This window comes from Fukomys damarensis, unplaced genomic scaffold (assembly GCF_012274545.1).
Source record: "Fukomys damarensis isolate Sample0158 unplaced genomic scaffold, DMR_v1.0_HiC HiC_scaffold_10, whole genome shotgun sequence".
In the NCBI taxonomy this organism is placed as follows: Eukaryota; Metazoa; Chordata; class Mammalia; order Rodentia; family Bathyergidae; genus Fukomys; species Fukomys damarensis.
The window spans coordinates 7,899,739-7,923,587 of NW_022900922.1; the positions used below are offsets into that span (position 1 = coordinate 7,899,739).

A 23,849-nucleotide genomic window follows, 5' to 3' on the forward strand; every position below is an offset into this window, starting at 1 on the left:
ATATACATACACACACACACACACAAGAGAAAAATAAAAAATATGATCATACATTTTTCTGTACATTTCATGCAAGCTGGGCACAATGTGAAAACAACATATATAAAGCACCCTTCCAGGGCCAAACTCTCACAAAAATGGCTGATTAATATGCAGAAAAGCCTGCATGAATCAAAGGTCCATGGCAAACCACAAAATTAAGGAACACTGGCAAACTTATTTTTCTTGTAACAATGCAGGAATGTTGATGTTCCAACCAATGGCTTGCCTATCAAACCCACAGGTGAACAGGTTGCATATGGGGTGGTCTTCACTCCATGCTGAGCAACACACCATTCTTCTGTGGCCCTGTCAAAAATCAAACAAACCCAAATTAGGGCATTATTCCAGAAAAAAGATTTACAAAACTTTGGCTAAATTAACAACACCGTTGAAAATAATTAAAAGGGAGAAATACACACACACACGCAGGCGCACACACACAAAGTCCAAGTGAGCCAAAAATACTGAGCATCGCAATAGGTTTTCAGTGATGTGCTAGTCAGGCCACCATGATGTGTGTGACATCAGGACATAGGATGGATGAATGAAGTATGACTCGCACTTTGTGAACCTTTAGGAAAATAAAGACTATAGTGAAACACAAAAATAACTCATTAATTTGAAAATGTTACATGAGCAAATGGGACTAGGAATATTTTAAGATAATCTAAATAAAATTCACTCAAAGACCTCAAATACTATTTTACAAATAATTGGTTGACTAAGTAAAAAAGGAGCTGGAAAAATATGCATGGCACCAAACAAAAGGCCTTTCAGAAATATTCCCGGCATCTGCAGGAATTCCAGTTAAATATCATAATGCGGGGGAAATTACTAGGAGGTATTAGACAAAGCTTACATGTCACATATTAGTTTTTTGTTTACTGATGTAAGCAGTTAAGATAATGCCCAGTACTCAGACTGTCACCTGTATTTTCTAACTTAATAAAATAGCTCTAATTTGTTGTTATATCACACAATAAAATACAAAAATTACTATTAACTAACACTGATGAATTTATTCAGGAAAAGAAACATTCAAAGAATGGCACAAAAGTCTCCTCTGCAAAACAGCCACAGAAAAAATGCAGTTTATATATCTGAAAAGAGAACTGCAATAGGCCACAAAAATAAAATAATTGTGAAAAAGAAAAGGCCACATAAAAAGTACCTTCTATTGCTTCTTGAGAGACAGACAGACAAAGTCAAGCCTTTGCACAGAACTATTTAAAGATAAATGAAAAGTAGGCATGGTGGCACACGCCTGTAATCCCAATTATTTAGGAGGCTGAGGTAGGAGTACTTCCAAGTTCAAGGCTGGACTGGGCAAGTTAGGAAGACCATCTCAAAAAAAAAAAAAGGCCAGGGATCCAGCTCAGTAGAAGAACCCTTGCCTAGAATGAGTTCAATCCCCAACACTGAAAAAGAAAACAAATGCAAGGAATTCATGTACTTGGCAATGAAGGAAAAAGATCACATGGCCAGGAGCCACAGAGAAAGTTGAAAGCTATGTCCCTTGGTTTGAAATGCTGACACTTGCCAGGGAAAGTTGGAGACTCTCACATCTCATGTGCTCATAGCATAATCAATCAATAACCTACCCAGAAACGGATCCACAAATAATGCTCTATCACCTCTGCAGACAGTCACAACATATACTCAGGACACTCACTCACAGGACCCTATTTACTCATCTAAAAACCTAACATTTCACGACCAGTCTCACTTCAGTACCTTCTTACTCTGGCATTCCTCTTAACAGACCATAAAGCTTACCTTCCTGAAACACACTTTTGGGAAATGCTGCTTACGCTATCCCCAAAGCAAAACAATTTCAAATTATTAGTCCCTTCTATTGTACTTCTTAAAAGTTCCATAAGGGTTTTTTTCTCTTTTTAAAATAGTTCACCTGAAAGCAGTTACAAATATAAGCCAGGAATTCCTAGCTATGGTATTGTGACACAGGCACATTTACTTACCTGAAGAAGTGTTACAAGTTCAAAATTAAGTTAAACGTTACTTGTTAATCTTAAATCTATTTCATATATCACTTTTGGAGGAAATAATTCTAAGCACAACAAAATTCTAAATTCCAGTATTACTGAATGTTTACAGGTAATTTAAAATGACACTGTCTACATGCATTTAGGACCAATAAGGACCATTCAGAACTCCTAACTTTCTTGAATGAAAACATTCTCAAAGTAATGAAGCCAAGCTTTCTTACAAATTTGTTTCAAATGCAAACTGTGTCTGTTGCAAAGCAACCTTAAAATACATATAGAAAGCCAGGCATGGTGGCGCATGCCTGTAATCCCAGCACTCGGGAGGCTGAGGCAAGAGGATCGCTTCGAGTTCAAGACCAGCCTTGGCTACACAGTGACTTCCAGGGCAGTCTGAATTACATAGTGAGGCCGTCTAAAAAAAAAAAAGCTGATTTAAAAGAGAACACTTTACTGTGTTGAAGATGCTCCTTGGATGATGTCAGTGATACATACCAGTTATTAAAAAATTTTTTAAATTCTTCTGAATATGCAATTCAGAGTTTTGTTAAAAGTTGTGAAACTTTTTAAAATATTTACTCTAATTTCATGAAAAATTGATAAAAAGATCAATAATTAACTTTAAACATATCTTAAGATATGTAAAAAAGAGAAATGGCTGAAATACCTCTGCATAAGGACAGAGATACTTTTCAGAAACTGCCTGCCACATAAGAAAAAGGTGTTTCTATACTGGTGGCAAATCCCCACTTCACAGTCTATCTCTGTGGCTGCTCTTAGTCTATAGTTGTTTGAAGAGCACATCTAGTGCACATCCTTATAGCTCATGAACTGCACTTTGAGGCTTTATACCATGAAATGAGACAAGTTTCAACAATAAGAACTATCTGAAGAGGAGCCAGAAGGCAGCAATCCTGAAATGTTGTACTGGATGTCTGGAAATGTTTAGATGTTTAGAGGAATGCGTGCATGCAAAGGCAGTGGACTGGAAGTATCAGGAATGGATTAATTAAGAGAAGGAATTGGTGTATTCATCACACAGGTATTACAATAATATTCAGAAAAGAGCAAACCAAAAAATGAGACTGACTGGCTGCAGGACTCAATTAAACACAAAAGCCTGAAGAAATGCTGCCTTAACAAGCAATGGAGTTTTTATCAGAGCCACCTCCATTACCGACTAATGGAAAAGAGCCAAACATCCATGCTAAAAATCTGGAGCCAACATCAAAGAACATAGCAAGGCCTAGAGAATCACCTAAATGCAGGCTACTAGTGTCTCTAGCGGAGATTCTGACTTGGCTGGGTGAGGTGGTTCCAAAAGTCTAAACCACACATAGAAACATCCAGCTAACTCCTCTATTCCACAGCTGAAGTTAGCAGGGAACAATCCCTTCATTTATACAAAAGTAACATTTAAAACATATTTCTTCTTCTTGTGATGACATGTCATTACAAAGGTAGTTTTTTGGTTAGAAGTCAAATCAAGGATTCCCACCTCCCAGAACTCCCACTCCCACTATGATGAACACTGCTCCTGCCTGACTGCAGTTACATGCTATTCTACACAGTCCCACCCTGTATAAACTCAACTGAAACAATCTGAAGTTCTGCTTTCCCATATGGCAGCTTTTAACACATGTGCTGATAAGCACATCAACCCATCAACCACACCTAAGGAAACTGAGTCTAATTTGAAACTCAAATGCTGATACTCAGGGTACTAAAGTACCAGTCTGGAACAAACTGATTACACTAACTCTACTTTTCAAGTTTAAATTTGTGAACTCTAAAAACAGATCCAAGTAAGTACTTCCAGTGAAAATTTAGTACCCCAAAACTTTTAAGAAAGTATGAATATAAAATATTTCTAACACTTTTATACTGATTACATGTTGAAATTATATGATTTGGGTACATTTGGTTAAATAAAATGTTAAAACTGATTTCTCACTGAAAATGTAAATAAGGACCAAAATGTGTCACAGACATTGTGAAACAGGAAGGTTACAGAGGAAGGGGAAGGGGGATAAAATGGAAACAATGTTTTTGTAAATAAGGAGGAAAAAGGGGTTGAAGGGAGGGGAGGGGAATGGAAAAAAGATAAGACTTAAGATATATCATGTATAGGTACAAATTCCATATGATGAAAGTGATCATTATGTATATCTAAACTGTACCGATAAACTTAACTGATAAAATAAATAAAATGGATTTCTCTGCTTTTTCAATATAGTTACTAAAAACCTAAAAATCACATAGGTGATTTCTACGAAACAGTAGTGACTTACGGTGTGAAATCCCCAGTCCTGCTCTAACGCGCCTGGCGAGCCCGTGTCTACTGTTACCTGCCGACTGCTCCGGGGAAGCCGCGCCAGTCGCACTCCTGACATATCGAACAATCGCACTTGTCTGTTGTCATGGGGAAGGGCTATGATCTTCTGGCCAACACATACATTGATCCTGAAGAGATAAAAATGGGCTATGTGTAAAACAGTAGCAACATAAATTTCTGAATTTACAGATGATACAGCAGGGTTCTACATATTATTCGCATTTCATTCTTATAAATCTAACAAGCTGATTTTATACTGAACATGTCTGAGAATTTCTAATATACCAAATTTGACTAGAGGGTCAATAAAATATATTCCCAAACTCTAAACCATTTTCCCAAGGTTTTATCAACCAAATACTACACCTATATAATAAAGCATCACAGTGCAATCAACCCTTACCTGTTAATGGCAGAGTCTGTGCGAATCGTTGCAATTGGGGATCTCATATTTTTCAAATCCCAGACTTTTACGGTGCGGTCATCACTGCCTGAAACAACATTGTCTCCCACAGTGAACACAGCCGAGGTCACAGTGCTGTAAGTAAAGGGTACAGGGTCAGACTCCTCAAAGGACGGGTGCAGGATGCTACAACACTTCTCTCCCTTCAGGCATGCCAGACACAGTCCTGCTTCCAGAGATGGCAGGGTCTGGGGGTGGAAAGGAGATGTGAAAGCTGACAGTAGTGTTTTAGTACTCTGTAATCCGCTCTTACCTCTTAAATTCTCCCTATTGAGTATTAAGTAAGGATATCTGACTTCTCAGTAGAGTAGAAAAATACAGACTATTACCACTCTAGTTCACTATTTCTAGGCAATGAAGCAAAAGAAAAATATGGACTAGACAAAAATCTGTCAAAATTTTTATATACTTGGGTCAGATGATAGAGAATTTTTTAAAAACTGCAACACTCAACCAATTTAATCAGAACATAGGAGTCAGAGAAAGGCACTCAGACAACTGTTTAAAAATGGCAAATGGTTTCAAGAGATATTTTTCTAAAAAAGATACACATATGACCAAAAAGCACATAAAGAGATACTAAATTACCACTAATCATCAAAGAAACACAAATCAAAAAAACAATGAGATACCACTACACATCCTTTATGATGACTACTACCAAAAAGCAAAATCAAAAACAGAAACTAAGAAGTATTGGCGAAGATGCAGAGAAATTAGAATCCCTGTGGCACTTCTGGTGGGACTGTAAAATGGTGGAAAACAGTGTATTAATTCACCGATAAAACACAAAATTAATGTAAGAGCCAGAAAAATAAATGAAAGCAAGCACTCAATGTTCACAGCAGCATTACATGAAGAAGTAGTATTACTGACACAGCAACCTAACTGACAAGAGCCAAAATGAAACACCTCAGAAGTGCACTTGAGCACATGGATTAAAAAAAGAAAAGAGAATGTAATACATACATGTAAGTATGTATATGAATAATATTAGGTCATAAAAAAGAAAGAAAATTATAAAGCATGCTACAGTGTGGACAAAACTTTAAAAAATTAAGGAAGATCCACTGCGTATAGTGGTGCATGCCTGTAATCCCAGCTACCTAGCAGGCTGAAGCAAAGGATCCCAAGTTCAAGGCCAGCCTGGGCTACTTAGGGAAACCCTGTCTCAAAATAAAATTTAAAAGGGGAGGGGGCCGTAGGAATGTAGCTCAGCATTCCACTGGTTGTCCTCAGTAACCCCTCAAACACACACACAGAAGGATCCTGCTTATATCCAGTGCCTGGAATAGGTAAATCTACAGAGACAGAAAACAGAATGGAGGTAGTTCAGGTTTCAGAGCTGGGTAGAAGTGAGGGTAGTTTAAGGTGTACAGAGTTTCTGTTTGGAATAGTGAAAAAGTTCGGAAAACTAAGAGTGATAATTTGCACAAAAATGTGAATTTATGTAATGCCACTGCAAATGTAGAAATTATTACAATAGTTAAACTTTTTAAATTTAAGAAGAAAAACATTAGAACCACTCTCTAAACTTCTTTATGTAATCCAAGACAATTAACAAATTTTAATTCAAATGTAAAATACACGGGAGGAGGGGGTCACAGAACAGAGGACCCAAAATGGTAAAAACAAAAAGATCTAAGAAACATAAGCTATACGTCAAAAGTGCTATAAAAATGAGATGACAAAAAGTCACTTATTTTGTCTTATTTAAACTATTTCATAAACCTTGCTCTTGAAATGAAAATACATTGTCTGATATGGTGTTAAGTATACCTATCTGTTTTAACAAATGATGACGGTTAAAAATATAAATGGATAATGTCATCACTTGAATAACATCTTTTTAAATTAATTTTATTGGTACATTTTAGGAATACAATACAATGGCATTCATTATTGGAGATTTGAATCGCATCATCGAAGAAACCCAATCAAAATTTTCAAACAAAACCATGTCTCTTTCCTGGCTGATACCTCAGATCCCAGTTAGTGGTGGCTATGGTTACTATACTAACTAATGATGCTAAACTTACGTTCAAAGGAAAGTCGCCAACCATCTGTTAGAAGATAGCACTGAAATAATAAAATGACACCTGAAGAAAAGTCTAAATTCAATCATCTCTTTTCACTAGCAAAGTGCAGTAAGAAAATGCAATAAAAATATTACTTTCCCAGTGAAATGGGAGAGCTGAGATACCTTACTTAGGCATACATTCTATAGAACATGATTTACAGTATCACAGAGGAATATACTTAAAAGGCATGTTAGGTCATTTTTATTATACGCAGATGAGTTCCCATTTTCATCATCCATCTCTTCAGGCCTTCACAGGACTTCCTGCCTGCTGCGGTGCCAAGTATCCATTTTAATCTACATGTTAGTGATGATTCTCCCCAGGAGTGGACCACCTATACCAGAATCAGCAGATCTAAAGATATGGGGACAGAACCTTTGACAAAAAGAGACTTCACCTCTACAACTGTACCCCACAATCACGAAAAGTGGAGTTACTCACTCTGTACAAAAGCTTAAAATATATGAATCTCAGCACTCAATAAAGCACCGAAATCACTCTACAAGATAACAAGCATGTCCACCTATAGATGAAATAAGAGATCTTATTTTCACAAATCATTAATTTGTATGGACAAAAGCTTGATTTCTATTTCCTGAATTTATATGTATCCACTACTTGGAACTTAGTAATTTCAATTTAAATGCCAGTCGTTCCTGTCACTGAAGCTGTACAGTGAGATTCAACTGCATGTTCCATTCAGACTTCTGATGAGATGAGCACTATCTAGTCACTATGCCCAATTTATGAATACTTTCCTAATTTAAATGAATACAAGTGAAGTTCTAATTAAATCTAAGCTCCACTGTATTAACACAGGTTTTTAGAACACAACATCAGAGTAGTCACTAAGAATCAAGGAGTTTCAAGAATGCCTGACAATACATTATAACATAACATCATCAGGACTAATATAACACCAACAGTACCTGCCTTCTCAGTCTGCCACAGCGCACACATCTAGGCATAATGTTCCCCAGCCTGGAAGTGACACTGGATAGGACCCTTCTTCTGGGGGCATCCCAGGCACTTCAGCAGCCTCGCTGTTCTGTGCCATCAGAAACCACTGCATGTGCCTCCCCTCATGTGACAAGCAACAGTGTCTCCAGGAAGGTAAATCCTGCCTGGTTGGGAAACGCTGCACAATGCCTAAAGAAGATACGATCTTGCACACGGCCAAATGCAATAGAGAGAGAAGGGAGTTGAAAAGGTAACTCTATACAAATCAACCCAATGACCCATCTGGGGGGTTTTTCCCAAAAAAACACATGGTTAGGTCTATTAACACTTAATAGCTCTTCACAACTTTGGTCAATTACAAATTGGTCAATTACAAAACTTGTGTGTGACCATCTAAATTCTTTAACAATGTAAGGCTCGGACTATAAATCAGGTATGTTTGTTCCTTATACAAAGGTCGCAATAAGATTTAGAGTTTCAACCTCTGTTATATCTTTGAAAAGCTGAAGGTAAAGATACATACAGACTTCTCTTTGGAGGTTCTGGCCAAGTTAAATTTCAGCTAGCATTCTGCTAAGTTAATAGGGTGATGGGGAGCCTCAACAAAAGATCCTGTAACCCTATGTTAATGAAATGCTAAAAGACATTAGGTTTTTAATAAATCACAATCTTGACAGGTATTATAGGATATCAAAAGAAAAAAAACTGGCAAAGAGGCAGTAGTTTTAAAGGCACCCTTAGACCACGGGTCCCACGGGGAGGCTGGTGAGCTACAACCGTTCACTGGAAAATCTTCAGACTCTGCCAAACTCCAGCAAAACTAATTTATCTTGTCGTGGAGAGCAGCCGAGCATGTACTTCCAGCTGACAGTACGGTACCTTCTCACCACACACCACTGCCTGATCTGGAACATTCTGCTCCCTCCGTGGGTCTCAATCAACGGAAATACTGTAATGCTAGCACTCCTCATTAGGACTAACAGCTGTCTTCCCAGTCACACAGAGACACAAAACTGTTTTGCATAACAATCTGCCGAAATTTCACGGCTAAGAAAAAAAATATATGATGTGGAAAATGCTAGACCATGAAATGCTAATGCAGTGTGCTTATCTGGCACCACATCAAGCTTCCATCTTTTATTTTTTGAATGTAGATTCCCACAAAATAAGGTTTTTATATCTGAAGAACAGATCAATGTATACAGAAAGCAAGCACTTCCTATATAAATAGGCATATCATTCCTTAGAATATAGGCTTACCTGTTCAAGGTACAGAGAATCCATCTTTAAAAATAGTATCTTTGAAGCCATCATTGGGACTTTATTACTTTGGTCAGTCAACTGTTCCGGTATGTTCCAGCATTAATATAAAAGTTCCTATACAATGCTTTAGATCGTCCAATTGATCTGGACTTTTAAATAAAGCACTGTCTGGTGTGAGTAACCAACTCCCAGGAGCCAAACCAGAACCGTCTGATGAACCAGCACAGGACACACTACACAGTGAAAAGCTGAACGTGGTACAACTGCATCCTTTGTGCTCAAAGTAATCAGATTGCCAGGTATCATCTTCCTAGCTGTCATTTTCCAAACTATGTACAAAACCAGATTTTTAATAGAAAAAACAAGTCTTCACCCTTTGTAGCCGGACAGCCTAAATAAGTAGGCATTTTAGGACCACAGAAAGAAGATACTCTGTTTGCCTTCCTATCATATGTGCTTAAAAAGTCACTCAAGCCTGTATCTTAAGAATTCAGATGTCTGAAAAACATGTCATCATATCCAAATGAAATGCATTTTTTAATATTCCTTGATGGCTAACTCTCAAAAAAATGGGCCTATGGGCCAGGGATTTAGCTCAGGTTCGGTGTTGTCATCATATCCAAATGAAATGCATTTTTTAATATTCCTTGATGGCTAACTCTCAAAAAAATGGGCCTATGGGCCAGGGATTTAGCTCAGTGGTTCGGTGGCCTGCCTTGCAAGCACAAGGACCCGAGTTCAATCCCCAGTACCAAAAAAAAAAAAAAATGGGCCCTATGACAAAAAGAGCAATCAAAGAAAAAGTCAAATTTATATCACACATGATTCTCCTTCAGGATTTATAAATCAGCTGTTCCCTGGAAAAATAAAAATTTGGTTATGTACTCTATCTCAATACTCTCAATTGGTTACTCTACTAATTCTCACTCAACAGCAACAACACAAAGGTTCAATCTAAATAACTGGTAAGTCTACACTACAGAACTGACCATTCAACAAGTACTTACTAAGCACCTACTGTGTGCCAAGTCATGCTGTAAAAACATGCAACGAAGAAGATAAAATTGCTACCTGTGAAGCCCCCACTCTGGTGACAAAGACACCAATGTTCACCCGCCTCTTTTTAATGAAATATGGCAGTTTTAGGGTATACAGTATCATTCAAATGGCTAAAACCATGCTGCTAAGCACCATCATGTTTCAAGCTACAAGCAAGCTTTTGTGATAACCACACAGATGGCTGGTCCAGACACAAGGGCTCCTACAGTAACTTCAGAGTGCATACTTAGTTATAGGGCTAAATTAACCGTATGAGTAAGAACGTTCTACAGAAACTACTGAAAGATGAGATCCAGTTCAATACAAATTTTTACAGTTAAGTAACTTCATTCTTGCAAAACCCAACAGTCAAGTCTCTGCTTTCTCAAATTCTGGTCATTCTATTTTATTCTTACTTAACAACATGATACACAACTATCAATAAATTTAGAGTATTTGTAATTGCATCAGTAATTCTAAAGAAATCTGAGAAATGTTATCACATTTAAATTCTATGAAGAAGTAAACACCAGATAGTTTCTCTGGTGTGCAAAACTAAGTGTAAGTAAGGTTCAAACGATATAACTGATTGATAGTGTGAAATAGGAAGAAAATGGCTAAAGGAGAAGCGGAAATGGGAAGGAGAGGGGAAAGGAAAGAAGGGAAAAGGAAACATGGAAACAAAGTCTTTGTAAGCAGGGAAGGGTGAAGAGGGTGAAGGGAGAGCAGGGGAATGGGGAAAAAGTAAGAACCAAGATTTGTCATGTAAGGTACGAGAGACCCCAATGATGACTGTAACTGTACTGTTTACCTTAAATGTACCAGTAAACTTAACGGGTATAAATAAATAAATAAATCATCCCAAGAAGAGCGACTTCTCTCAGGTTTTTTTTTTTAAATTGAGTTCACTGGTACTTTTTATACATTCAGTACAGTTACATTCATCAGTGGGACCTTGTACCTCTACATGACAGATCTTGGTTCTCATTTTTTCCCCATACCCCTGCCCTCCCTTCACCCTCAGGTTTTTTTGTTTGTTTGTTTGTTTTTACATTTGGGGCGGGGGTTGAGACAGGGCCTCACTATGTAGTTGAGACTGACCTGGAACTCACTATGTAGCTCAGGCTGGTCTTGAATTCACAGCGATCCTCCTGCCTCAGCCTCCTGAGTGCTGGGATTACAGGCATGCGCCACCATGCCCGGCCATTCTCAGATTTTAATAATGTAACTTTCCAGTCTCTTTCTGGATCTAAGATGTTGTCTGTCACATGTTTATAAATTAACAACAGCTAATGTCCCAATGGTATCCATTATGTACTTTAGTGTAAAAAATAATTTTGAAGGTTATTTTTTAAATATCACAAAAGGAAATATTACAACAGCTTTTAAGGTCACACATATGAAACAAACCTTATTCATTAGAATAATAAGAAAAACTAATGTCAGAATTATATTCAAATATAAAATTTTTACTCTCAAATATTAGATTAGCAAAAACTAATGGCTTGGAAGGGTAAAAGGGGTGAAGGGAGGACAGGGGCATGGGGAAAAAATAAGAATCAAGACGTATCATGTAAAAGTACAAGATCCCAATGATAAATGTAACTGTATTGTTTGTTTTGAATGTATCAATAAACTTAACAGAAAAAAAAACTAATGGCTTGTATCACTGGTGATACAAATGGATCAAATTGCTTTTATTGGTCTTTTTACTAATACAGTTAATAAGAAGATGCCCAATGGGACAGTCATGCGTATACCACTGGTACCACCCAGCAGCAAGACTCTGTCAACTCTGTGTTAAAGCAAGCTGTGCCTGAACCTGCTACTTACTGAGGGAGGCTGCGAAGGGAATAACAGCCTGGTACCAGGAAGGTACCCACAAGTTCCACACTATGTGAGAACAGACTGAAAATCAAATGTCACTTTTAAAACTTCAGAAGACATTAATATCACAATCCTCCCGCGCACATAGCATGCCCTTACGGAGAGCCACCCAAGGACAGCTCACGTGTGGCACTGTTCCAGTTCACATGCCTGCCATCTGGAGACAGATATCCAAGAGCACATTACACAAAACACTCAAGAGCCCTTCATTCTCTACAACCCCGAGGAGCTAGCTGATGGTGGGCGAGCGGCCTCAGTGTGCTCAGACCCCACAGAACATCAGAATGCTGGCAAAGACCACCAGAACACCTGCTCCTCAAGGCGGAGAACACCTGTCCCTCTCTACCACACACCACTAGATCCGCACTGTTACAGAAATGAGGGGAAGGACTGACTGAAATACTGCAGCGGAAAACTGTTTTTACTGTGTGAATTCATCAAGATGTAGTTAACATATATGTACTCCTTAGGGTAAGGTTCAGATATTACAACAGATGACCCACTGAGGCCAATCAACTCTCCAAAGACTCCAAGTCTGTCCTCTGCCAGCCTCTGTATTAAACACAGGTCACAAGATGCCCTTCAGCACTAAGACGAAAAGAATGGCAGTCATAGTATCACTGTTTTCTTACCAAAAACCCTACACACATTAAGGTTTGGTTTTTAAGGTCAGATTTGTATCTAGAGACAAGCATAACAATCATACCTAAATACTCCTCAGGCTTTTCCACTTCATTTGCATTCACTAAGGAAAAACTAATTTAACCACTCTGCATACTCCACACCTGGCCCTGCATAGATGACTACAGTCACACCCCAAATCTGCATACAGCCATGCTGCCCACGGTCCCAGATGCCTACTGACACATCTACCTGTCACCTGAGGAAACTTCCATGCCCAACTTCCAGGACAACGAAAACAAAACTCCACAAGCAGCAGAGACCTAACATCTACCGGGTCTGGCACAAATATCTCCAACTCTGCTCCTGACTGAGGAACATGGCCATGATGACTGTCTCTCCCTCCCCTTCCCTGCCACCGTCAGGCACTTACTTCTACCTCATCATCCCCACACTTCTCCATCTGAAAATAAAATCCTCTGGACCCTCCTCTCCATACCCCTCTGCAGCAAGCCTTCTTCTGAAGGTCCTACAGCCCACTGGGTGGGGAGGAGGGGGGGTCACCACTCCTACCACCACACCACCAGAAAAGCTGTGAGGTCACTCAAGACACAGCTCTTCTATTGGGCCCTGATGACCTGGGGTGACAGCTCATCTCTGGATTGACCTTCTTCACGGGGACAGTCACAGTTCCTCTTACCTCACTGACTGTGCCTACCCACCATGCACTGGGAGAAATGAGAGAAATGAATTGTTTGACTCATTCTTTTTAAATGGAAATTCACAAGTATAACACATTCATCAAAAATAGACCTTTTTCTTCAAGAAACTTGTAAAACGGGCATATTTTAAATGAACTTTTTCTTGAAAAAGGTGGACCTTGGGGCATATACAGTACCTTAATATTTTAGAAGCTTCCCCACAGCAACTGTTAAGCAGACAAAAAATGTTTTTTACATCTTTCGTTGCTAATCAAATTAAGCTATCTTTAAGAAACTATTTGTACTTACTATTCTTGATGCCTACAAAGGTTCTAAGTTTAGTCCATTAACACTCTGGACAAAATGAAAATCCTCTTCAGTTATTCACTAAGCAAACAAGAGAGTATCACTTTGGCTTTTACACAAAAGGAAGCAGAACCATTATAGAAATGTCAAACTGTGGTTTCTGAACTAAGTAACAGTACTCAGTTCTGTGCTCTTTAGACTAAGTAACAGCTCTTGGCTAAGCTGTACTAAGTAACACAGCACTTGGCTCTGTCTGGACTAAGTAACAGCACTCAGTTCCGTGTTTTCTTGATTTTTTTCTGTTTCATGTACTGGCTAATCTTCCTAGAAGACCAACACTAATCAAGGACACATGTCACTTCTAACAACTACCTGCATGAATGGAGGCGTATGCATATATGGCTTACACATATATGCCCCTGGCCTGTTCTGCAAAAGGTCTTTAGGAAGAGCAAAAGTGGGCCGGGGATTTAGCTCAGTGGTTTCAGCGCCTGCCTCTCAAGCACAAGGACCCGGTTCAATCCCTGGTACAAAAAAAAAACAGAATAACAAAGGAACTTCCTAACATCTACACACTCATGTTCTTTCTTTATAGAAAAGATCCTTCCGTTTTTATTCAGAATTAACTTTCGTTGTTGTATCCTCTTAATAATATTAGAAGCACTGGGCGTGGTGGCGCACTCCTGTAATCCCAGCACTTGGGAGGCTGAGACAGGAGATCGCTGTGAGTTCGAGACCAGTCTGGGCTACATAGTGAGTTCCAGATCAGTCTCAACTACATAGTGAGACCCTGTCTCAAAAACACAAAAAAAATAAAAAATAAATTAAAAAAAAATATATTAGGAGCAAGAAATAAGAGAACTGACACTAATATAAAAGTGCCAAAAAGCAACAACCAATTTCCAGAGAAGTCAAGACAAAAACAAAACAGAGGTTGGTCATGGAGGCACACACCTGTAATTGCAGCACTTGACAGGCTGAGGCAGGAGGATTGATGTGGGTTCAAGGCCAGCCTGGGATATTACAAAGTGAGTTCAAGGCCAGTCAGAACTACATACCGCCAGGTGTGAGGGCGCACGACTTTAATCCCAGCACTGGGGAGGCTCAGACAGGAGGATTGCTATGAGTTCGAGACCAGCCTGGGCTACATAGTGAGTTCCCGGTTAGTCTCAACTACATAGTGAGCCCTGTCTCAAAAAAACAAAAAAAAAAGAACTACATACCAAAACCCTGTCTCAAAAAACAAACAAACAAAACAAAACAGAGACACAACCTTTGGGGGCCACTGACTTCAGAAAAGCAACAAAACATAGAAGATTCCTGAAAGCATCCATATTTCCCTTTCTGTACACACACACACACACACACACACACACACTTTAAAAAGTTAAAAGTCTAAAAACTTTTGGTTCTTGAGGGATTACTAGAAAAATCACTTATGTGGAACATCTCACTCCCCAAAGATGGCAATTAAATGAAGTGTTACTCTGCTCTATTGCTGAGTGTCAGAACCCTGCAGCTCAGTTGCAAAGCAGAGAATTCAAGCAGCAGCTGAGTGTGACAGGAAGTAAAAGCAGCTGCAGATATAACCAGGCGATAGGCTCACCTCGGCTAAGTGTGGAATGGGCTGCCTGTCCAGAACTACCTGTGCTGGTACCAAAAATATATGCCCGAAACAACACTGAGATTCCACCTCACCCCACAAAGAATGGCTGCTATCAAGAAATCACACAATAACAAATGTTGGCACGGTTGTGGGGAGAAACCCACAATGGACCATTGTTGGTGGGAGTGCAGACTGGTGCAACCACTATGGAAATCAATATGGAGATACCTCAAAGAGCTGGGACTAGAGGTTCCATTTATCTTTCCAAAAGAATTAAAAGAATCATACCACAGTGATATATGCGTACCAATGTTTATAGCGGCACAGTGTGTAATAGCTAAAACTTGGAAACAGCCCATTTGCCCATCTCTTGGGAACTGGATAAAGATGTGGTTTTTCTATAAAATGGAATACTACTCAGCCATAAAGAATGAGAAATTAGAGTCATTCATAGGAAAACGAATACATACTGAGGATATACTCTTAAGGGAAATAAATAAGTCACACATGTATAAATACTGAATAGTTTCTCTGGTATGAAAAACTATAATAGTACATAAGATCTTAATGGGATAATTAATAGTGTGAAATAGGAAGAAAAGGGCTAAAGGTGTAGGGAAAGTGGGGAGGGTAGGGGAAAGGGAATAAGGGAAAAGGAAAAAATAAGAGAAAATGAAAAAAATGGAAATAAAGTGTTTGTAAATGGGGAGGGAAGGAGGGGGTGAAGGGAGGGCAGGGACAAGGGGAAAAAAATGAGAACCAAGACCTGTCATGTGAAGGTACAGGATCCCAGTAATGAATGTAACTGTATTGTAGACCTAGATTGTACCAATAAACACAATGAAAAAAAAAAATATATATATATATATATATGCCCGGGCCCGGGATTTAGCTTAGCCGTTCATTCCAGAACCTGCTTTGCAAGTGCAAGGACCCGAGTTCGATCTCCAGTACCAAAAACAAAAAAAAAACAACAAAAAACAAAAAAAATATATGCCACTGCTACCACCATCTTTCCAAAATAAACTAGACCTTCTGGCAGTTGCTCTCTTCCCTGCTCTACTGGCTTTACACAACACACAGAGATTTCTGCCTACCCTTGGAATCTGATGGGGAGATTTCTTGTGTCTGCCTTAGGGAGTATCTGAGTACTGAATTCTGAAGTTTTTAGGGCATCTCAATGAAAGTGATGCAATCCAACAACTCACAACAAAGTTGCCAAGTTGAATAATTTAAATGGCACTAATTTCCTCTGAGTCTTTTATTTTTATTTGTTTTGCTTTATTTTTGTTTGTTTGTTTATTTTTGACAAGGTCTTTGCAATGTAGTTCAGGCTGGCCTTAAACTATGTACTCCAGGTTGGCCTCAAACTCTGGAAATCCTCTTACCTCTGCCTCTCAAAGTGCTGGGATTATAGACATGTGCCACCACACCCAGCATTTTTATTAGTTCTTGAATGACCATCCTTAAATAAGTAGTTTTAAAAAGGAAAAATGGAAAATAAAAAAATCAATATAAAAAGGAAAAAATGGATAAATATTAAATCTCTTACTTCTGAAAACTAAATTCTGAATACAAAACAATTTTAAAATATATCAACAAGGGATTGGACCAGGGATAGAGCTCAGTGGCACCACGCCTGCCTCACGAGCACAAAGTCCTGAGTTTGATCCCCTGGTACCAAAAAACAAAATAAGGGACTGGCTCAGTAAGGTACTTTCTGTTTAGAATTTAGGCTCAGAAGAAGGAAAATAGCACCTCTGCAGGTGCCAACCCAGGAAAAGCCAACACTGAAATCTGTGACAATCACAGGATGGGTCCTCATTCCAAGAAAGAACTCTATACAATTAAGCACACTGTGTTTACGAGGGGTCGTTTCTGTGGTCACAGACAAAACACTCCCTACTTAATACAAAAGAAACACCCTAAACACACTTGCACACAACCACTACAATTAGATGCCATTCTGCCAAATATTGCCCATTCTATTTCTCAATGAATCTGTGCAATCTGTCTGGTCTAATAATTAAGCTGAGAAAAAACTAAAATGGGGCAATACATTAGGAGTTTATACCATTAGTCTATTAACTCTTTAGTTATCCTCATGATAACTTTAGATATCAACCAATCACAGCTAGGAATTATATGTCTATAACTTCCTTAAAATAAATTTACATTTAATCCATCTAATTAAAAAGAAAATAGAACAACCATACACTCAGTCATATGGATAAAGGAATGTAAAACTGGGAATGGAGTTTGAGTTCAAAGGCATAAAATGTGGTTTTGAAACCACTATAATCTATACGTCATTTTATTTCCTAAAAAGCCATTTTCACTTTGGGAGGCACTTCTTGCTCTATTCAGTAGAAACCTGTTTCCATGGTTTAAAAGCAATCCCCAAATACTAAAACATTTATGTATCAAGTACACCCTCTAAAACCTGCCCACCTTGCTACTGCCTAGCCACTGCCCTAGCCAGAACCTACACACAGGTAACTCCCACGTACTGACTTTGACAAAACGCGAAATGCAATTATAATTAAAATCAACCACCATCTAGATGAAAAGGTCATTTTCCAAACATTTTTTGAAGCATTAAGAAAACTAAAGATCATGACACAAGGGCTAGGGATGTAGCTCAGTGTATATATATATATATATATATGCCCGGGCCCGGGATTTAGCTTAGCCGTTCATTCCAGAACCTGCTTTGCAAGTGCAAGGACCCGAGTTCGATCTCCAGTACCAAAAACAAAAAAAAAACAACAAAAAACAAAAAAAATATATGCCACTGCTACCACCATCTTTCCAAAATAAACTAGACCTTCTGGCAGTTGCTCTCTTCCCTGCTCTACTGGCTTTACACAACACACAGAGATTTCTGCCTACCCTTGGAATCTGATGGGGAGATTTCTTGTGTCTGCCTTAGGGAGTATCTGAGTACTGAATTCTGAAGTTTTTAGGGCATCTCAATGAAAGTGATGCAATCCAACAACTCACAACAAAGTTGCCAAGTTGAATAATTTAAATGGCACTAATTTCCTCTGAGTCTTTTATTTTTATTTGTTTTGCTTTATTTTTGTTTGTTTGTTTATTTTTGACAAGGTCTTTGCAATGTAGTTCAGGCTGGCCTTAAACTATGTACTCCAGGTTGGCCTCAAACTCTGGAAATCCTCTTACCTCTGCCTCTCAAAGTGCTGGGATTATAGACATGTGCCACCACACCCAGCATTTTTATTAGTTCTTGAATGACCATCCTTAAATAAGTAGTTTTAAAAAGGAAAAATGGAAAATAAAAAAATCAATATAAAAAGGAAAAAATGGATAAATATTAAATCTCTTACTTCTGAAAACTAAATTCTGAATACAAAACAATTTTAAAATATATCAACAAGGGATTGGACCAGGGATAGAGCTCAGTGGCACCACGCCTGCCTCACGAGCACAAAGTCCTGAGTTTGATCCCCTGGTACCAAAAAACAAAATAAGGGACTGGCTCAGTAAGGTACTTTCTGTTTAGAATTTAGGCTCAGAAGAAGGAAAATAGCACCTCTGCAGGTGCCAACCCAGGAAAAGCCAACACTGAAATCTGTGACAATCACAGGATGGGTCCTCATTCCAAGAAAGAACTCTATACAATTAAGCACACTGTGTTTACGAGGGGTCGTTTCTGTGGTCACAGACAAAACACTCCCTACTTAATACAAAAGAAACACCCTAAACACACTTGCACACAACCACTACAATTAGATGCCATTCTGCCAAATATTGCCCATTCTATTTCTCAATGAATCTGTGCAATCTGTCTGGTCTAATAATTAAGCTGAGAAAAAACTAAAATGGGGCAATACATTAGGAGTTTATACCATTAGTCTATTAACTCTTTAGTTATCCTCATGATAACTTTAGATATCAACCAATCACAGCTAGGAATTATATGTCTATAACTTCCTTAAAATAAATTTACATTTAATCCATCTAATTAAAAAGAAAATAGAACAACCATACACTCAGTCATATGGATAAAGGAATGTAAAACTGGGAATGGAGTTTGAGTTCAAAGGCATAAAATGTGGTTTTGAAACCACTATAATCTATACGTCATTTTATTTCCTAAAAAGCCATTTTCACTTTGGGAGGCACTTCTTGCTCTATTCAGTAGAAACCTGTTTCCATGGTTTAAAAGCAATCCCCAAATACTAAAACATTTATGTATCAAGTACACCCTCTAAAACCTGCCCACCTTGCTACTGCCTAGCCACTGCCCTAGCCAGAACCTACACACAGGTAACTCCCACGTACTGACTTTGACAAAACGCGAAATGCAATTATAATTAAAATCAACCACCATCTAGATGAAAAGGTCATTTTCCAAACATTTTTTGAAGCATTAAGAAAACTAAAGATCATGACACAAGGGCTAGGGATGTAGCTCAGTGGTTCTGCCTCACAAGTGAAAGGGCCTGAGTTCAATGCCCGGTAAAAAAAAAAAAAAAAAGATCATGACACAAAAGTCAAAGCAGTAACTTCAAAGCAATCATTGTAACTTTCAATCTGATTTCTAAATTGTTTTTTTAGATATGTTTTGTTTTCTTTACAGGAAAGCATGTAAAATTCATTCTGAGGATAAAGTTACAATCATGTGGAAAAAAAGCAAAGCTGAATGAAATGATGGCACATTCTCAAATATTTTATCCATGAGCTAATTTCAGATTTTTGTTAATGTCAAAATTTATTCACACTTATAAATAAATAGTGTCAGCCGGGTAATAACTAGTCATCAGCCACCCATGGAGGAAGCTTAATGACCAGTGACTGCCTCAACTGTCAGTTCCTTTTTATAGCAAGTGAAACAAAACAAAACAAGGTAAAAGTGGGAATGGGGGGCCAGGGTGCGGAGAAAATTTCCAAGCTCCTAGACAAGGCCATAGCGACCAGAAGAACCTGAGAGGCTGGAAGTTGAGGTCCTCCTGTTTATGAACAACCTAAATGGGTACACCTCCTATGTTCCTTTCAAAAAGAGTTAATGAATTTAAATTAAAAATCAATTTTATACTAGTAAGAGTCATTTGCAAACACGTAGTTATTCACAGTTCATACAGTGAGAGCCACACTGAAAGGTCTATGTGAGCCAAACTCAAGAGGAGAGTGCAAAACACAAGACAGGAGGAAGCGCTGGTCAGTGTTAGCTGTCAGGTGAAAATACACAGGAATACATAAGGATTTAGCTTAGTTCAGGCAAAAAGCACTGAATTTCAGTTCTAGCTCTAAAAGATTAGGATATAAATATGTAAAAAATAAACTGCCAATCACTGAAATTCCTGTCACATTCAAAAATTTTCAAATTAAACATTTCTATGATTTCTAAGAATATATAAATGTATTCTGTTACATAGTAAAATAATATTATATAAAGTATATAAAATTATTTTTCATTTAAGTTGGTACGCTGGGTTATTAACAACTAGTCTAATAACACCAGTTATATCAAGTAAATATTATTACAGTAGAATTTGTATTATAACGAGGAAATGTCATAATGCAATGTGAAAATAACTGAAACACATAAAAAAATTTAAAAAGCTTTATTAATCCTTTCTAAAAATTTATGATAAAAGCCTTAAACAGAACATACATCAAGAAGCTCTGTCTCTATCCAGCAAAGATAATGACTGCACAAATTTCAAGGGAACTCATTTGGCCATAGTTTTTATCTTACAATTGTATCTGAAACTCTAGTTTTTCAAAATAGCATGGGGGCGGGGAAGCCCTGTAAAGTACAGGGGCTTCTAAGAAAATAAGAGAAAGAGAAAATTTCTAAGAGAAAATTAGAAGCAGAAAGAAAAATTCTCTCCCAGATGCAAAAGAAATTAGATTACAAAACTGAACTAATAATCTTGAAGCCTATACAACTATATCTTGCCTTAAGAAAACTCAACATACAGAAATTCAAATTAACTAGTTAAATCAATTATTCAAATTATAAATGACATTAGATTCTAATACTTTATTAAAGAATTTATGCTGTTACTGTAATTGAGAATATGCCCCAAGATAAAGTTTTCAAGATTTTACATCACTAACAAATTACATGACAAAGGCTTTTATAGCTAAATATGATCAAAAAATAATGCCTTTGTTTAAGTAAAGATTTACTAAAAGACACTTCAGGTACAACTCCTCAAGACTACATCAATAAGAACAGCAAATTTCTTTACTGCAAGCCTGAGTCTTACTTTTAGTATTTAGGAAAAAAACTGAGTTATAGGACTAAAGAAAATATCCATGGAAAACCAATAGTTACTTGCCAGACTAGAAAAAAGTACTGTAAGCCTAGCAGTGAACAATTTAGCTCTCAGAGATTTCCACTTACTTATTACGGTGCAGACACCGTGCTACACGTTAGACAGGTAGACAGGTAGCTACTTCCCTCAGTCTCGGGGTTGTACTAAAACAGGAATACTTCTGGGGCTCATACATGCCCACAAGGATGCTGTGATCACTGCCCAAGGGCCCGTGAAACAGAGGAGCTCTCAGAATGCTAATAAGGCCGCATGGGAAAAGCAGGAGACCCAAGATTTGTTTTCAAAAGTCACATTCAGAACACTACAGATAAATGACTTAACAGAACACACAGTAGACATCAGCCATTCCTCTGCTCTTAAGGAAGATTAAGATGCTCCTATTTGCTCTTAATAGAAGCATGTCCTGGTGTAGATGCGCTGTACCATAATGGCAAACCTGTCAGAGCTTCCCATGATACAAACAGCCCCTTGAGCTCTTGTGCCATAAGTTTGCCACCACGGCCTCATACATTTGCACATAAGGGTTCTGGAAATTTTATTTGTCACATGGTCTCAGACCTCCAGAACCCAAGACAGAAACAAAAGGCAGTAATTACAAAGGGATTTCTCAAATAAAACCTCATGAAATCTCTCACTTCCTGCCTTCTCTAAATTTGAGGTATTTCTAGGCTGACTGTTGACCTAATATTAGAAAGAAATACTCTGTATGCCATAAAGATGTCTACAGCTCCATCTGCTGACCAAGCCCTAAGCCTACAAGAGTGAGACCAAGAATACCTTCCTCCCAGAATGTGCAAGCAGAGAAAATCCAGTCACCTGAAACTGCATGTCCCACCGATTCAGAAAGGCCTAAAATATTAAAATTTCTCCTTATCTGACATAGCAACGAAATTAGTATAAAAGAAAAAATTTTCTAAAACTTGTTTCTGGACCTACACATCAATAAAATATGCCAGTTCACACTTTTGAGGAAGAAAAGAAAAAATGTAAATAACCTGAATGAGAATGGCACTTCTCTTCTATAAGAAATCCAAAATACAAATAATGTTTTAAAACAAAATAAAAGACAGAAAGAAACAGGAAGATAGACCTTTTCCAAACAGGAAGGGGATCTAGAGACAGAGAGAGGGAGAGGAAGAGGAATAAAAAGAATTAAGTTATGTTAAAAACATATGCCTACTCCCTAAAATGAGTATAATCATTATGTACTGCAAACATGTACTAATAAAGAAATAATTAAGAGTAAGATTTGTACATAAATTCTATTTTTAATAAACTTTCATTCATTCTATTAGTTAAAAATGAATCTAACCAGGGCCAGGGATTTAGCTCAGTGATTCCACCACTTGCCTTACAAGCACAAGGACCCAAATTCGATTCCCAGTACCAAAAAAAAGTCTGACCAATAATTTAGATGACTAAGCTAAAAATCATATTTCTAAGTCTACATTAAGAGCTCCTTCATAACCAAGTGTAATTCTCATACTTATCAGCTGCAAAAATACACCATTAATTAGATATTTCAAACATCACAACCAGAAGAATGCAACTGAAAAAGCTACTGTTGAAACAACTTCGAAAGCTAAATCACATACTTCCATCAACTCTCAGGAATATATTGTCATTTCTTTCCGTGCAAATAAAAAATAAAAGTTTTCAAACAAGGCAAGCAACACTGACAGAATGTGCCTAAAAGAACCTTCAAGTAATACAAGGTAACCTGAAGACACTGGGAGATTGCTCTAGAGCTTTCAAGGCTGACTAACAGCCTGCACATGTGCATGGGTGCACCATCACTGCTTCAGAATTACTCCTCGAGAGTCAAACTCCACTGAAGACCAAGGCAACACTACATTCATCAAATCATTTAGCTTTCCTGTGCCTCAGTTTCTCTCTCTGGAACAGGGATGATGCTAGCCAGGTTGTCAGAGGGACAGCAAGTCCACCATGGGAGGTGTTTTGACTACACACAGTCCAGCACACCCAGGACTCACCAAATCCTGCTCATTTGGTACCATCCTTTGCACACAATGCTTCAGCTTTCCCTAGGTTTCCATTATGTCCTTGAAGGCAGCAAGCATAGAAGGGACATGCTGGCTGGTCTCTCTGTGACCATGTCTGTCCTAACCACATGAAAAATACAAGTACAGCTTGCCCTCTACACATGAACTATAAACCAATGATAAACCAACTCTCTACTTTCTGATGGAGCTTGCTTGGTCCAGTACAGGTTAG

General features: G+C 38.1%; 1 protein-coding gene across 12 annotated transcripts in view; it reads right to left on the reverse strand.

The window, feature by feature from the left end:
* Window positions 1–26: 26 nt before the first annotated feature.
* Wdr37 (WD repeat domain 37) overlaps window positions 27–23,849 on the reverse strand; it is a 77,256-nt gene continuing 53,433 nt past the window's right edge. For 8 of the 12 annotated variants that reach the window (XM_010615745.3, XM_010615749.3, XM_019206261.2 and 5 more), the window contains 3 exons: window positions 4,784–4,918; window positions 4,394–4,508; window positions 27–348 (listed from right to left, as the gene is read on the reverse strand). In XM_010615745.3, the coding sequence (XP_010614047.1) occupies window positions 217–348; window positions 4,394–4,508; window positions 4,784–4,918 (382 nt within the window). In that variant the 3' untranslated portion in view covers window positions 27–216. The remainder of the gene's footprint in view (window positions 349–4,393; window positions 4,509–4,783; window positions 4,919–23,849) is intronic. The other 4 variants (XM_033761835.1, XM_033761836.1, XM_033761833.1 and 1 more) reach the window with 1 other exon arrangement.